At 44.5% G+C, this 13,194-nt stretch overlaps 1 protein-coding gene across 5 annotated transcripts in view; it reads right to left on the bottom strand.

Annotated features, from left to right (window-relative positions):
* The window catches only part of GSS (glutathione synthetase), a 46,299-nt gene that overhangs the window by 31,575 nt on the left and 1,530 nt on the right, over positions 1 to 13,194 (bottom strand). For 3 of the 5 annotated variants that reach the window (XM_026503351.4, XM_057312572.1, XM_057312573.1), the window contains exons 2-6: positions 11,602 to 11,736; positions 5,662 to 5,807; positions 2,910 to 2,985; positions 2,482 to 2,621; positions 1,670 to 1,786 (exon numbers count right to left, since the gene is read on the bottom strand). In XM_026503351.4, coding sequence (XP_026359136.2) covers positions 1,670 to 1,786; positions 2,482 to 2,621; positions 2,910 to 2,985; positions 5,662 to 5,807; positions 11,602 to 11,730 — 608 coding nt within the window. In that variant the 5' untranslated portion in view covers positions 11,731 to 11,736. Of the gene's footprint in view, positions 1 to 1,669; positions 1,787 to 2,481; positions 2,622 to 2,909; positions 2,986 to 5,661; positions 5,808 to 11,601; positions 11,737 to 12,768; positions 12,848 to 13,194 lie in introns of those variants that run through there. The other 2 variants (XM_026503352.4, XM_026503355.4) reach the window with 2 other exon arrangements.

Raw genomic sequence — 13,194 nt, 5'->3', positions numbered from 1 at the left:
CTGTGCAGAAGCTTTTTATCTTGATGAAGTTCCAATAGTTCATTTTTGCTTTTGCTTCCCTTGCCTCTGGCAACGTGTCTAGTAAGAAGTTGCTACAGCTGAAGTCAAAGAGGTTGCTGCCTGTGTTCTTCTCTCGGATTTTGATGGTTCCTGTCTTTCAGGTCTTTCATCCATTTTGAATTTATTTTTGTGTATGGTGTAAGAAAGTGGTCCAGTTTCATTCTTTTGCATGTTGCTGTCCAATTTTCCCAATACCATTTATTGAAGAGACTTTTCCATTTCTCACCAAGTTTTTTAAAAGCATTTTTCAAAGCCATGATTTCATTTAATTCTCACTCCTACCCTCTTAGGTATTGTTATTATTGTCCCCATTTCACAAATGAGGAAACTGCTTCTCAGAGAAAAGAATGGACTTAGGTGAAGGTCACATGCTGGGTCAGCAGGAGTGCCTATCTGACTTTCAAAATGAGAGAAGCCAGTCCCAGCTCGGGTGCCCACAGCTCCTGTGCACCACAGCCTAGTTCTGGGCACATGAGTCTTTGCACATCATCCACAGCCCGGAAGAAGAAACCCTTTGCAGCATTTGTCCATCAGCAGTTCCCCGGCTGACCCCTTCCTGGCTCCCATCTCCCAAAATACAACTTAGCCAAGAGTTCTACTTGACAAAGTATTCATCTGATGCCTTCTAATTACTCAGAGTCCAAGGTGTCTTGAGTCTTGCGAGTCTAGCAAGCCCAGAGAGGCTCTCTCAGAGGCAATAACATGATTAAGGATGCAGATTCTAGAGGCAGTGGACTCTGGGCTCTACCACCAACTCGCCATTTGACTCTGAACAATTCACTTCACTTCTCTGAACCCCAGTTTCCTCATCTGTAAAATGAGGGAGATGGGTGGTATCTGTCTCGGAGTGTTTGATAGGAGGATCTAATGAGATCCTCCATGTAAAGTGCTTAGCACAAAGTATGGCACTAGAAAGTGCTCATTAAGGGTTAACTATTAAAGCTATGTAAACATTACAAAAACTGTTGGTACAGTGACCCCTCAGTTATCCAGAAGTCACTTACCTGGCATCCTCATACATTACACGTGGTTGAGAAATAGGAAAGAAGCAAAAAATGCCTCTAAGCAGTTAAAACAGGCACTACAAAATCCCTAAATCAAAGCTTATGCATTTACTCATCAAAGAGGCTCTCATGCTCATTAGACACTACATAACAACCCAGACCACTTGCTTTCCCAAACCCCAGCAGACCAGAAAGGAGGTCTGGGGACGGGAAGCACATTGACAGCAGTACGAAGTAAGAGCTGACAGCAGAGAAACAGAAAAGCTGTGAAGAAAAGGAACAGGAGCATAAAGCCTAACAGTTGGGGCCATCAGTGCAGGCAAACAGCCGCCCACACCTCTCTAGTCTAGGTAGCTCCTCTGCCTTATGCTACATCAAGATGCAATCACTGACAGATAATGATGACCTCTAACCAACAAGAAAAGATTATAGTCTGCAGCTCTTATTTAAGAAGAAAGCCCCAAAACTCCATGAAAACAATTTTGGCACTGAAAGCTATAAGCTTCTCTTTCCCGAAAAAATCCCTCATTTCCTAATGATGTCAGGCAAAGAAGCAGTTGCTGAGGCTAAAGCAGGATTCTGATGCCACTTTTTCTCCCCCTTACTTGGCTGAGCCGTAGAGCTCCCAGGCTTTGGTGATCCCCAGGGCCAGTCCCTTGCTGGGATTATTGGAGAGGATCTTGGCAGCTTCTTGGGTCTTACTCAGGACATTGAGAACATGTCTGTTGGAAGAGAGATGTTTGTTCAGTAATTGGGTGGATCTGGAAGACCCCTCTGCCTGTGACTCACAGACACTTATAGGAACATCACTTGGAGATTTAGCTGAACACTAAAAAGCATCTTATCATCGTGCTCCTGTAGGATCCCCCTCAGGCTAGAATGTACTGGGCCACCCACACCCTGGCGCCGTGCACGTGCCCAGAGCCCCGAGACCCTGTGTTCCTGCTCTATACCAGCCTCCCACTGGGCTGGAACTCCTTTCCCTGAGCCCCAGGTGCTTGCTGTCTGGAATCCTGCTGCAGACCATCTGGACTCACAGCAACCTGAAGCATCACTGCTGGCTAGAAGTGGCTGCTACCAGGGTCCAGCCTCCCGATGGGAAGTCACTGATCCCTCTCTGCCATGGATCCTGAACTCTTTTCAGGCCTTCAAACTCTTTCTCACCTCAGATACTGTTTCCTCAGCTTGGAATATGAACCTGTACGGACGAGGGGGCAGGACTCGATGAACCACGAGGTCCCCTCTCTCCTCGACATACTAAGACCTAATTACAAGTGGAAACTGCTGCAAGGGGAAACACATGACCCAGGGCCTAAGAAGGCACAGTCAGAATTGGAGATCCCTGCCCCGGCCTGTAATTGTTGGCCTATCAGGCTTTCACCCCACCAGCGTGCCCAGTGTTGCCCAAGGGACCCACCGGTGTACAGCTGGGGTGCGGGAGGCCAGACCCCCAAAGCTGGCAGAGATGGTGTTGATTTCAATCTGTTTCAGGGCTGCGGAGCCATCTGCATTGCGCTGGAACATGTAGTCTGAGCGGTTCAGGCCCAGGAACACAGTCTGTGGGGAAAACCGAAGGCTGAGTATATTTGCCCAGGGGCTGACTGAGGGCCTAGCCATGGAACAAACAGGTAATGTATATTCTACACAGAGATCAGAGTTGCTGGGTAATACTCCAAAAGTCAGTGGAATCATTCTTTTTGTCATCCCCAGATTGGTCATTGATGTCCGAATCCAGTGGGGACCAATGAGAGGCAGAGTCCCCTGAGCGCAGGGTCTGAGCCAAATTCTTCTGGTCAAAAAAGGGAGGGACAGGTCCTGCATTGGGGTGGAGTGGGGAATGGTTACCTGGGCAATGCCCTCTTTCAGGACTTGCTTGTGGATGTCAAAGAGACGAGCAGTAAAGTTGTCCCTCTTGATGGTGCTGGAGGAGGAAACAGAGCATTTTCTAGACTATATGGGACCTTAGTTCCACCGTCATCCATTGTCTCCTGAATCTCGATTTCTACTGACCCAAACCTGAATACCCACATCAACCTGGTAGATAATAATGGTTTAGAACCCAGCTCTAGAGCCAGATGAGCTGGGTTCAAATACCCACTCTACCACTCCCTACTAGGCAACCTTAGAGAATTATTTCACCTCTCTGTGTCTCAGTTTGCTCATCTGTAAAAGATGAAAATGGAAGATGAAGAGGAAAATTATAGAGTTATGGTGAAGGGTAAATGAGATTTACATGTACAGAACTGAGCCTAGTGTCTGGCCCCGAGAGAAACTATTTTTAGTTTCATAGCATATGATAGAACCATTCCATCTTTGAATAGCTCAGATGGTTGGTTAGCCTTCTGGTCAACCTAACATTAAGTGTGCATAGCTTCTCCTACACTCTGGGCCCTCCAAGGACAAGTCTTCTCCACCTCTTACACAGTAACTCTGAGAGATTAAAAGACAGCAGTTATGTCCTGTGCCCCAAAGATTCTTCTGACACACGCTAAATATCCTATATTTTTTCTTCGGCCAGTCCTCATATGATGTGACTTCCTCAGGGCAGCCTTCCCTATTTGGATCAGATCCCCTTGCTATGTGCTCTCAGAGCACTATGGACCTCTCCTTTATAGCACAGATTACAGTTGTAATTTTCCACTTGACTTCTGTGATGATTAGTGTCATCTCTTACTTGACTATAAATGTGAGGGTAGAGACCGTATCTCTAGCTCATCATCATAGCCCAGTGTGCTGCTGGGACATGTGACATGATGCAAGGAGCCCATCTAGTATGGGTTTTTCTGGAACCTCAGGAAGAGACACCCACTGGTAACCAACACCACACTTGTCTGTCAAGATTCAGGGCAGTCTCTGCATGCCTGCTCCAGCCTGACTCACAGGCTCACCTTGTGACAGGGACCCCACTGAGCCCATGTAGCTCAGGCCTGCCCTCCAGTTCCTCTGTTTCCCAGCCAGCTCTCGCATGGGGCCTTTCCAGCCCTTGGTGAGGACAGCCCCCAGCTGGGCTTTAGTCTCCAGGAAAGTTAAGACACATTTTCCCCTTTCTGAAGAGGTGCTCCCCTTCAAGCCTAGACCCTACGCTCCTATTCTAACACACATGATCCTGGGGCTCTATTCCCTTACAAACTAGGGTTTGCGTGTATTTCAGAGGACAGAGAAACAGGGAATGCAGGGTTGCAGAGATGGACTGCAGGGAAGGTCTCCACATAATGGCATCTTTAGGGCACATGTCATAAATCAGGCTGCTCATAAATCCCACAATCTAGAATCACAGGTAGAAAAGCCAGGCCCACCACAAAAAAGATCTGGGCGGGGAGGTGGTGGTAGGGTTTGTACATTCACAACTCATTGGTTTGTTTTTGTTTTTGTTTTTTTTAACTCATTGGGTTTTTAGCTCTAAGTCAATGGTTTCCAAAACTCTTACCATTAAGATCCCTTCTTAATGTTCACCCTCACACCAATGGGCACTTTTTTTTTTTTTTAAAGAGAGACAGAGCACAAGCAGGGGGTGAATTGCAGAGGGAGAAGGAGAGAGAGAATCACCTTGGGGCTTGATCTCACAACCCTGAGATCAAGACCTGAGCAGAAATCAAGAGTCAGACACTCAACCAACTGAGCCACCCAGGTGCCCGCCAATGTGCACATTTTTAAAAGATTTTGTCTCTGGGGTGCCAGGCTGGCTCAGTTAGTGGAGCATACAACTCTTGGTCTCAGGGCTATGAGTTCGAGCCCCACATGGGATATAGAGATTACTTAAAAATAAAATCTTAAAAACAAAAAAAAAGATTTGTCTGTAATAAAATACTTGTTTTCTTTTGGAAAATTAATCAGACATGCAAGTATGCATGTCTAGTATCTCTCTCTACATATATATATATATATATATATATATATATACATACAAGTACACAAATATACATATTTATATTTAATTCTGAAATAAAGAATTTAATTCTAAAATAAAGAATTTAATTCTAAAGTAAAGAAATTTCCCTTGCCTCAGGGTCTGAAGAAGAAAAAAAGGATCACGGGAGAAGAGACAGAGAGGGGTGGATGGAGTGAGCCATTTCAGGGGTTCTATATCCTCATGCCCTGGGTGTGGCCCAGTCTATACCCCATCTCATCCAGAGATAAGGGGCCTGAGGTAACAAGAAAGAGTTGATGCTTAGGAAAAGAAGTAAGAAATCTGACTTTAAACCCAATAATCTTCTCTGTCCTTTGTTTTCTCTAAAACTACACTGACCTTCCCTAATTCCAAATAGATATCTCAGTCTTCAAAGCAGGGGGCCATGGATCAGAGAATCACAGAATGTCAGTGTTGGAAGGGATCTCAGATTTGGGCCAATCTCACCACTTTACAGATGAAGAAACTGAGGCCCAGAGAAAGAAAGGGGACTTTCTTGAGGCCATATAAATCAGTGAGAATTAGAGCCAGGATTAGAAGCCAGATCTACTGACTTCTATTCTACTACTTTTTGTTTTCCTGTCCCCCACCCAACCAAGTCAGCTGCCAGAGCAACATCTCATGGCTCCTCTGTCTTCTAGTCCCTTGGTTCCAGCAGTTCCCAGCCCCTAACGCCCCACGACCCAGTACCTGGAGAGCGTCTGCTCCAGGAAGGCGGCATCCTGGCTGACAGCATCCACCAGCATGTTGAAGTCCATTTGCACGGCATAGGCCTGCTCCAGCAGGGCACTGGGGACCAGTGAGGGGAAGAGCGTGAATGGGGCATAGCTTACCACCTGATCGAGGAGAAAGAGCGGGCAGGGGTAGAACACCCGTGAATGGCTTGTCTTCCTGCAAACATAACCCCATGGAAAGTGTGGCCGACATTTACTGAGGACACACAGACTGCAAAATAGCGGTCCCTCTGGGAAGGGAGCGAGCGAATAGGATGACGAAGGGGTATAAAGGGAAGTTTTAGACTCTGTGATATTTCATCTCTTTACATTAAAAAAGAATTAGAAGCAAAACAGCCAAAAACAAAGACAAAAAATAAATAAGAAATCATTGAGCACTTACTACGTGCAAGGCATTGTTCTGAATACCTTACATGGATGGATCATTTATCTCTGTGAGGCACATAGTATTATTACCTATTCTTAATAAGTAGATAAGGGAATTGAGTCTCAGAGAGATTAAGTTACATATCCAAAATCATATAATGTGCCACGTGTTACACGGCACTGGGATTTGAACCAAGGTGGTTGATAAACAACACACACATTCACACACAGCTCCTAGCCAGTTGATTATCTAAACCCAGGAGCTCACACCCCAGTCCCCTTGTCTTCCGGTTGGGGGAGACGGACAGTCCTGCTGGTAGGGCTGCAGCAGAAGTAAACTCTGGCCCCCAGAGTAGAAGTTAGGAGTGGTTTCCCCCCAGTGTTGGAGATGGTGACTCAGGTTGCCAGGCCTGGAGTTAAGCTTGGACTTTGGCAGAACCGGGAAACCCAAATGCCATCTGGAATGCTATTTCTAGAAGGGGATAATGCCTTCGGAGATTCATAACAACAAATGAACTAGAATTTGGGTAAGAGATGATAAGATGACTTTATGACTTATTTTATGAAGCATTCCTGCGTTTAACCTCTGAGTTAATATCTGTTTGCCATTATGGTAGTACGAGTTTATGGCATTAGAATTTGGCATTCTGTAGGTATTTAAAAATGTTATTTTTAACAGATAATACAAACACATGATACAAAATTCAAAACAGACAGAAGGACACATAGTGAAAAGTATGTCTCACTCCCACTCTGGCCCCAGTGACTCAGTTTTCCCCAGAGGCAAATGGTATACTAGTGTCTTACATGTCCTTTAGACTACATGTATACATACATATTTTCTCTTTTTCTATACACACAGAGGCACATGATACATACATTGTTCTGTCCTTTGTTTTATAAATATTTCAGAGTCATTTCCATATGTTGAAATAAAGAACTCTCATTCTTTTTAATGGCTGCACAGTATTCTGTTCTTTGAATCTAGCTTTCTATTATGAACATTTAGGTGGTTTCCTTCTCCCACCCCTTTATAATCAATGCTTCAATCAATACCCTAGAATATACATTCTAGCTATTTTGTGTGTGAGAAAGTCCATAAATTGTAAATTTAAAAAGTGGAAATATCCGATAATGAGGATAAATCCCTTTAAAATTTTGGTAGATAATTCCCAAATTGCCCTCCTCAGAATCTCAGAAGACAAAACTGAGGAAGGGTATTTGTGAGAGTAAGGTTTTTTCAGCTTGAAGCTTTTACGTGTTAGACTGGGAAGTACTGCAGATTACAGAAGGGGTGATCTTAATACCGAATGCCCGCGTGATGACTATAGGGTATTTCTTTGGCTTTATTTATTTTTAAAAAAAGATTTTATTTAATTTATTTGAGAGAGAGAGAGAGAAAGAGGGAGAGCATGAGCGGGCTGGAGGGGCAGAGGGAGGAGAAGCAGACTCCCCGCTGAGCAGGAAGCCCGACACGGGGCTCGATCCCAGGACCCGGAGATCATGACCTGAGTCAAAGGCAGACACACAACGAACTGAGCCACCCAGGTGCCCCATTTCCTTGGCTTTAAAACTCAGAACTCTGCCTCTTCCAACAAGTCTCATTTGGCCTGAAAAACTAAAATTTTTTCTAATAAGAGTTCCCTCTGGGGTGCCTGGGTGGCTCAGTCCTAAGTGTGCAACTCTAGGGTTTGGGCTCAGGTCATAATCTCAGGGTTGTGAGATCGAGCCCTGCATCAGGCTCATGGAGCCTGCTTAAGATTCTCCCTCTTCCTCTTCCAGCTCTTGTCCCATGACTCATCATGCCCACTTGAATTTAGGATCAATAGTACACAGCTGCTTTCTGCTGTGTGTAGACCAAAGGCTGAAACACACGGTCTTTTCATTTTTTATAGAGACACAGACACAGAGTAATAGTCTTCTACTACAAGAACAACTGTAGCACATGCATGACGAGAAATACTCAGCTTCAGAGTCAGAGAAACAAAGAGAGTGATGGGAAGAAGAGCTCCCATCTCACCTGAAGGGCCAGAACTCCATGTTAGCTCGTCGTTGCCAAGTGGCAAAGTGGGCAGGTTGTCAGGTGCTCCGACTTTTCAAGATAAGCTGGGTGTCTAGTTTCGTTTTGTTTGTTTTTTTAATTTCATGGTTAAAAAAAAAAAAACTACTGGCTCTGACTTTCTAAAGACACTCTGATGAAAAAACTGTTGACAGTGCTTGCCTCTGGGGAGGGAAACAGTGGCTGGAAGGAGGAGATTTATTCTACACTGAATACCTTTTAAATTTTGTACCCTGTTCATGTATTTTTTTTTTTTTAATTAACTCCCTAAATCTGCAGGAGCCTACTATTCAGTCTGCACATGGCTAGTTTGTTGTGCCGACCTACAGGATAAAGTTCACATTCCTCTTCCTCCCAGTATCAAAAGCCTCTAGCTTATCTGACTTTGGCCTGTCTTCCGTCCCACATTCAGGTGCATTCTCTTGAACATTTTTTGCCTTTTCCTAATTTGGGGACTCTGTTATGCTGTTCTTTTTTTTTTTTTTATGTTTTTATTTTTTTTTAAGTAGGCTCCAGGCCCAATGTGGGGCTTGAACTCACGACCCTGAGATCAAGAGTCATGTACCCTACTGACTGAGCCAGCCAGGCACACCTCTGCTATGCTATTCTTTTCCCCTTTATTATTTTTTTTTAAGATTTTATTTATTTGAGAGAGAGCGCACAAGCGCACGAGTGTGAGGGAGGGGCAGAGGGAGAGAGAGAAGCAGGCTCCCCGCTGAGCAGGGAGCCTGATGCAGGGCTCAATCCCAGGACCCTTGGATCATGCCTGGATCGGAAGGCAGATGCCAAACCAACTGAGCCACCCAGGCGCCCCCCCCCCCATTTATTTTTAAAGATCTAGTTCAAATACAACTAATGAGTTGCTCCTTTTTCTAGGTATCCCATACAATTTCCTGAGAGAGGCAGTAAAGAATGGAAGCTAGGAGCATGGGCTCAGGAGGCAAACTCTTTAGGTTTGAATTCTGGCTTTGCCAATTACACCAGCATTCTCATGACCTCGGGCCAGGTACTTAACCTCCGTGGGTCTTGGTTTCCTCATCTCTGTTGTGGTGAGACTTCAATGAGTTAGTGATTCCTAAGCATATAGAACAGTGCCACCAGGAAATACTCAATAGATAATAGCTAATGCTGTGTAGCAGGCTCTCTCTGTTTCCTCATAGAACTGACATTACTTAATTTTGTTTGTGGCACATTCTCCAACTAGACCATGTGCTTCAGAGGCCAGGGCCGCTGTGTCCTCAGTGCCTAGAATGGTCTGGCATAGAACAGGCACCTGGTAAAGATCTGGAATTAAATCTCTCTCTTTCACACACACAAATACGCACACACATTCACACATTTCCTGTCTTTTTTTCTCTGAAGTGGGACTCTCATTGAGGACTGTGCCTTTTCTAGGCTCCATTAACTTCCAGAAAGACCAAGTGTTGGACCTTCAGACAATACCTTTTGATTAATAGAACAAAAAATCTTGGAAGGGAAAATGCTCAATCCTGGGTTCGGACAAGCAGTTCCCATAATGTAAGGTTCACAAACCAAGCAATTATATTCCCAAAACCAGAGGCAGACCTTCCACAATATGAGCCTACCTTAGGTGACAGCCATTCTCATTCACTCAGGTCTCAGCAAACATTTACTGAGTCTGGACTCTCCAGCAGGCCCTTAACTAGGTTCTGGGCACAGAGAAAAAAAAAGAATTTGGCTTGGTAAAGAAAGATGGTGGCAGCTGTCTGGTTACTAATATGGACTGTCATAGGGTATAATAGTAAGTAAAAAGAAAAAAGCAAGGCACAAAAGAGCTCGTCTAGGACACTTTTTTGTGTAAAAAGCAGGAAAAAGTTTTGTTATGAGTAAACTATATGAAAGAATAAATAAGAACCTGCCTTCAGGTCAGGAGAACAGGTGGCTAGGAAATGTGGGAGAGAGGATTAAACTGTAAACTCTGCCCTCTGAACCATGAAAATGTCTTACCTAGTCACAAAATAAAGACTTTAGGGGCGCCTGGGTGGCGCATCTGCCTTCGGCTCAGGGCATGATCCCGGCATTCTGGGATCAAGCCCCACATCAGGCTCCTCCACTAGGAGCCTGCTTCTTCCTCTCCCACTCCCCCTGCTTGTGTTCCCTCTCGCTGGCTGTCTCTCTCTGTCAAATAAGTAAATAAAATCTTTAAAAAAAAAAACACAACAAAGACTTTATTTTTTTTTAAGGACGAGACTTTTAAAAGATGTGGTTTGGACTCAGCAGTTCCACTATTATGTATCAACCCTACAGAAACAATCATAGAGGTACCAAACAGACATGTACGTAGCTGTTCCCTGGAGTGCTGTTTGTAATCATAAAACATTAGAAATCACCTAAATAACCATCAACAGAGGAAAGCTGAACTGTGATCCATCCATACCTGGAACAGGTGAGCTTCAGAATGAAGCTAATCCTACTGGAGGGAGTTGGAAAGAATTCTAAAACAGATTGTTTAAAAGAAAAACAAAAACTCAGAGTGCCTGGGTGGCTCAGTTGGTTAAGTGACTGCCTTCGCCTCAGGTCATGATCCCAGAGTCCCAGGATTGAGTCCTGCATTGGGCTCCCTTCTTAGCGAGGAGTCTGCTTCTCCCTCTACCCTCCCTCCTCTCGTGCTCTTCCTCATTCTCTCTCTCTCTCACTCTAATAAATAAATAAAATCTTTAGGGACACCTGGGTGGCTCAGTCGGGTAAGTGTCTGCCTTTGGCTCAGGTGATGATCCCAGGGTCCTGGGATCAAGCCCCACATTGGGCTCCTTGCTCAGCGGAGAGCCTGCTTCTCCCTTTGCCTGCAGCTTCCCCTGCTTGTGCTCTCTCTCTCTCTGACAAATAAAAAAAAAAAAATTAAAAAAACAAAAACACATCACAGAGTAATCTGCATGATCTGTATGATCCACTTTGTTTTTTAGAAAACCATATATTTTGGGGATTGTGGGTTTGGGCCCTGCACTGGGTACAGAGGTTACAAAAAAATTTAAAATAAATAAATAAATAAATAGCACGTTATTTCTTTATATACACAAATATGTATATAAATGCACAAAGAAGGATATATACAAACCAGTTGTACAGATATGCCCCCCGCACTGTGATTAGGGGGTCTTAAAAAATAATAGTTCACTGGGCAAAGTGCTTCACGTGAATTAGCTTCTTATTCTATTACCAACTTGATGAGGTAGGTCCCATTATTATCCCTTTTTTATTATTTGAAGAAACCACAGCTGAGAGAGGTTATGTATCTTGCCTAAGTCAACACTTGAAACCCCAGACTTAAATTTGATTCTTCTGGCAGGCTACTTTTTACATATAGAGATCAATTTTAGTTACTGAAGAAAATAAAGCAAAAGCGATGTCTCGGACAAACAGGAGCTGCCTTCAGCCTGGCAGGGACCAGATACTGAGCATTAGGGTCCCGGACGGTGTGATCAGTGCTGTGGGGAGGAGTCAGGGGCTTACATCAGAGGAGCTGGGCTCCTGTGAGGTCCTCAGCAACACTCCCTCCGCCAAGGCCCGGTCCACAGCCTGCCGCGCCAGCTCCTCCAGCTGCTGCTCATCCCGCAAGAGGCTCTCCCAGCCGGTGGCCATCCCAACCTGCAACAGAAGGAGCAGGGAAGGCTTGGTGATAGATGGCCTGGGGTCTGGCAACCAATGAAACTGACAGTGTGGTACAGGGGGTGAACACTGGATGGCAGCTCCTAACTTCCATGAGTACAGAATGGAAAGCTTGACAAAGCACTTCCACTGCCACTCTCTCTTTTGGTTCCTAACACAAGGAGGGCGTTATTCTCACAGTGAGGAAGTGGAATCTTAGAGAGGTGAAATGACTTGCCCAAGGTAATGACTAGTAAAACCTGCATCTGAACCCAGGTCTCAGGACTCCCAGCCCAGTGCTTTTGTCTTTGGCGAAAGAGGCACTAATGTCATATGTGATTAGGGCAAGTTCCTTCCCCTTGTAGCTGCAGATTCCCTACGTATAAAACAAGGGGTATGGAGTGGACCAGTGGTTTCCAAAACTGGCTGAATATTCTGGGGAGCCTGGTAAAGAATACAAATTCCTGGGCCTCACTCAGAGATTCTCATGCAAGAGGTCTGAGGGGAGGGAAGGTTTTTATTTGTTTGTTTTTTGTAGCTCTGTATTTTTAACAAATTTAAAATCATGCAATAGATTATTAATTTCCCTTCTGGGGCACCTGGGTGGCTCAGTAGGTTAAGTGTCTGACTCTTAATCTCAGCTCAGGTCCTGATTTCAAGCCCTACATTGGGCTCCACACTGGGAATGGAGCCTATTTAAAAAAAAATTTTTTTTTAATTTTCCCTTCTAGCTCACAACCCTCAGATCTCAAACGGGAGGGGTGGTAGGAGGAGCCCTTTGTAGAATACTATGAAATGCAGATACGGTGAACTCCTCCCTCATACTAACCAGAAGCAGACTCACTAGCAGGATATGATTACATTCCTTGTACAGACATCTATCATCACAGCACCAAGACAAAACGTTTTTGAGAAATCACATTAGCAGGATAGAAACAACCGAAACCCAAGTGCCCAATGTAATAGGAGGAGGAGTCCAACTGGCTGTCCAGAGACACAAAGGTATGAACCAACTCACACCTTGATACTCACTGATTTTGCAGCAGGCCTCAGGGATTTAAGAAGATCTGAATAAAAATCTGGAAACACTGGTAATTCATTTTGTTCTCCCCTATTGGTATTGGATTTTAGGAAAAGAACATGGTTACCCAGCTCAGTGGTCCCCACAAAGGGAGCTAGAGAACAAGTAACCTCCATCACATTTAGCTCCATCTCCCTCTCACTCTCCCTATAACAGAACTGGTGCTAAACTAATTATGAAAGTCTGGTGGCCTCAGCACAACATTTTGAAAGAAAATGATCATGTGATTTCAAGAGGGTCCTGACAACATAGGTAAGGGCAGTCATAGAGTCGTAATAAAGCTCTGGGTTCAGTCAGATTTGGGTTTGAGCCCATAAATAAAGTTGCCAATGTGGATTAAATGAGAAAAATCTGTGTGTAGTTCCTTAGGGTTTGGA

Source organism: Ursus arctos, unplaced genomic scaffold (genome assembly GCF_023065955.2).
Source record: "Ursus arctos isolate Adak ecotype North America unplaced genomic scaffold, UrsArc2.0 scaffold_16, whole genome shotgun sequence".
NCBI lineage: Eukaryota > Metazoa > Chordata > Mammalia > Carnivora > Ursidae > Ursus > Ursus arctos.
Note: the sequence above shows the minus strand (reverse complement) of the source record. Positions and strands in the feature narration are given on the sequence as shown.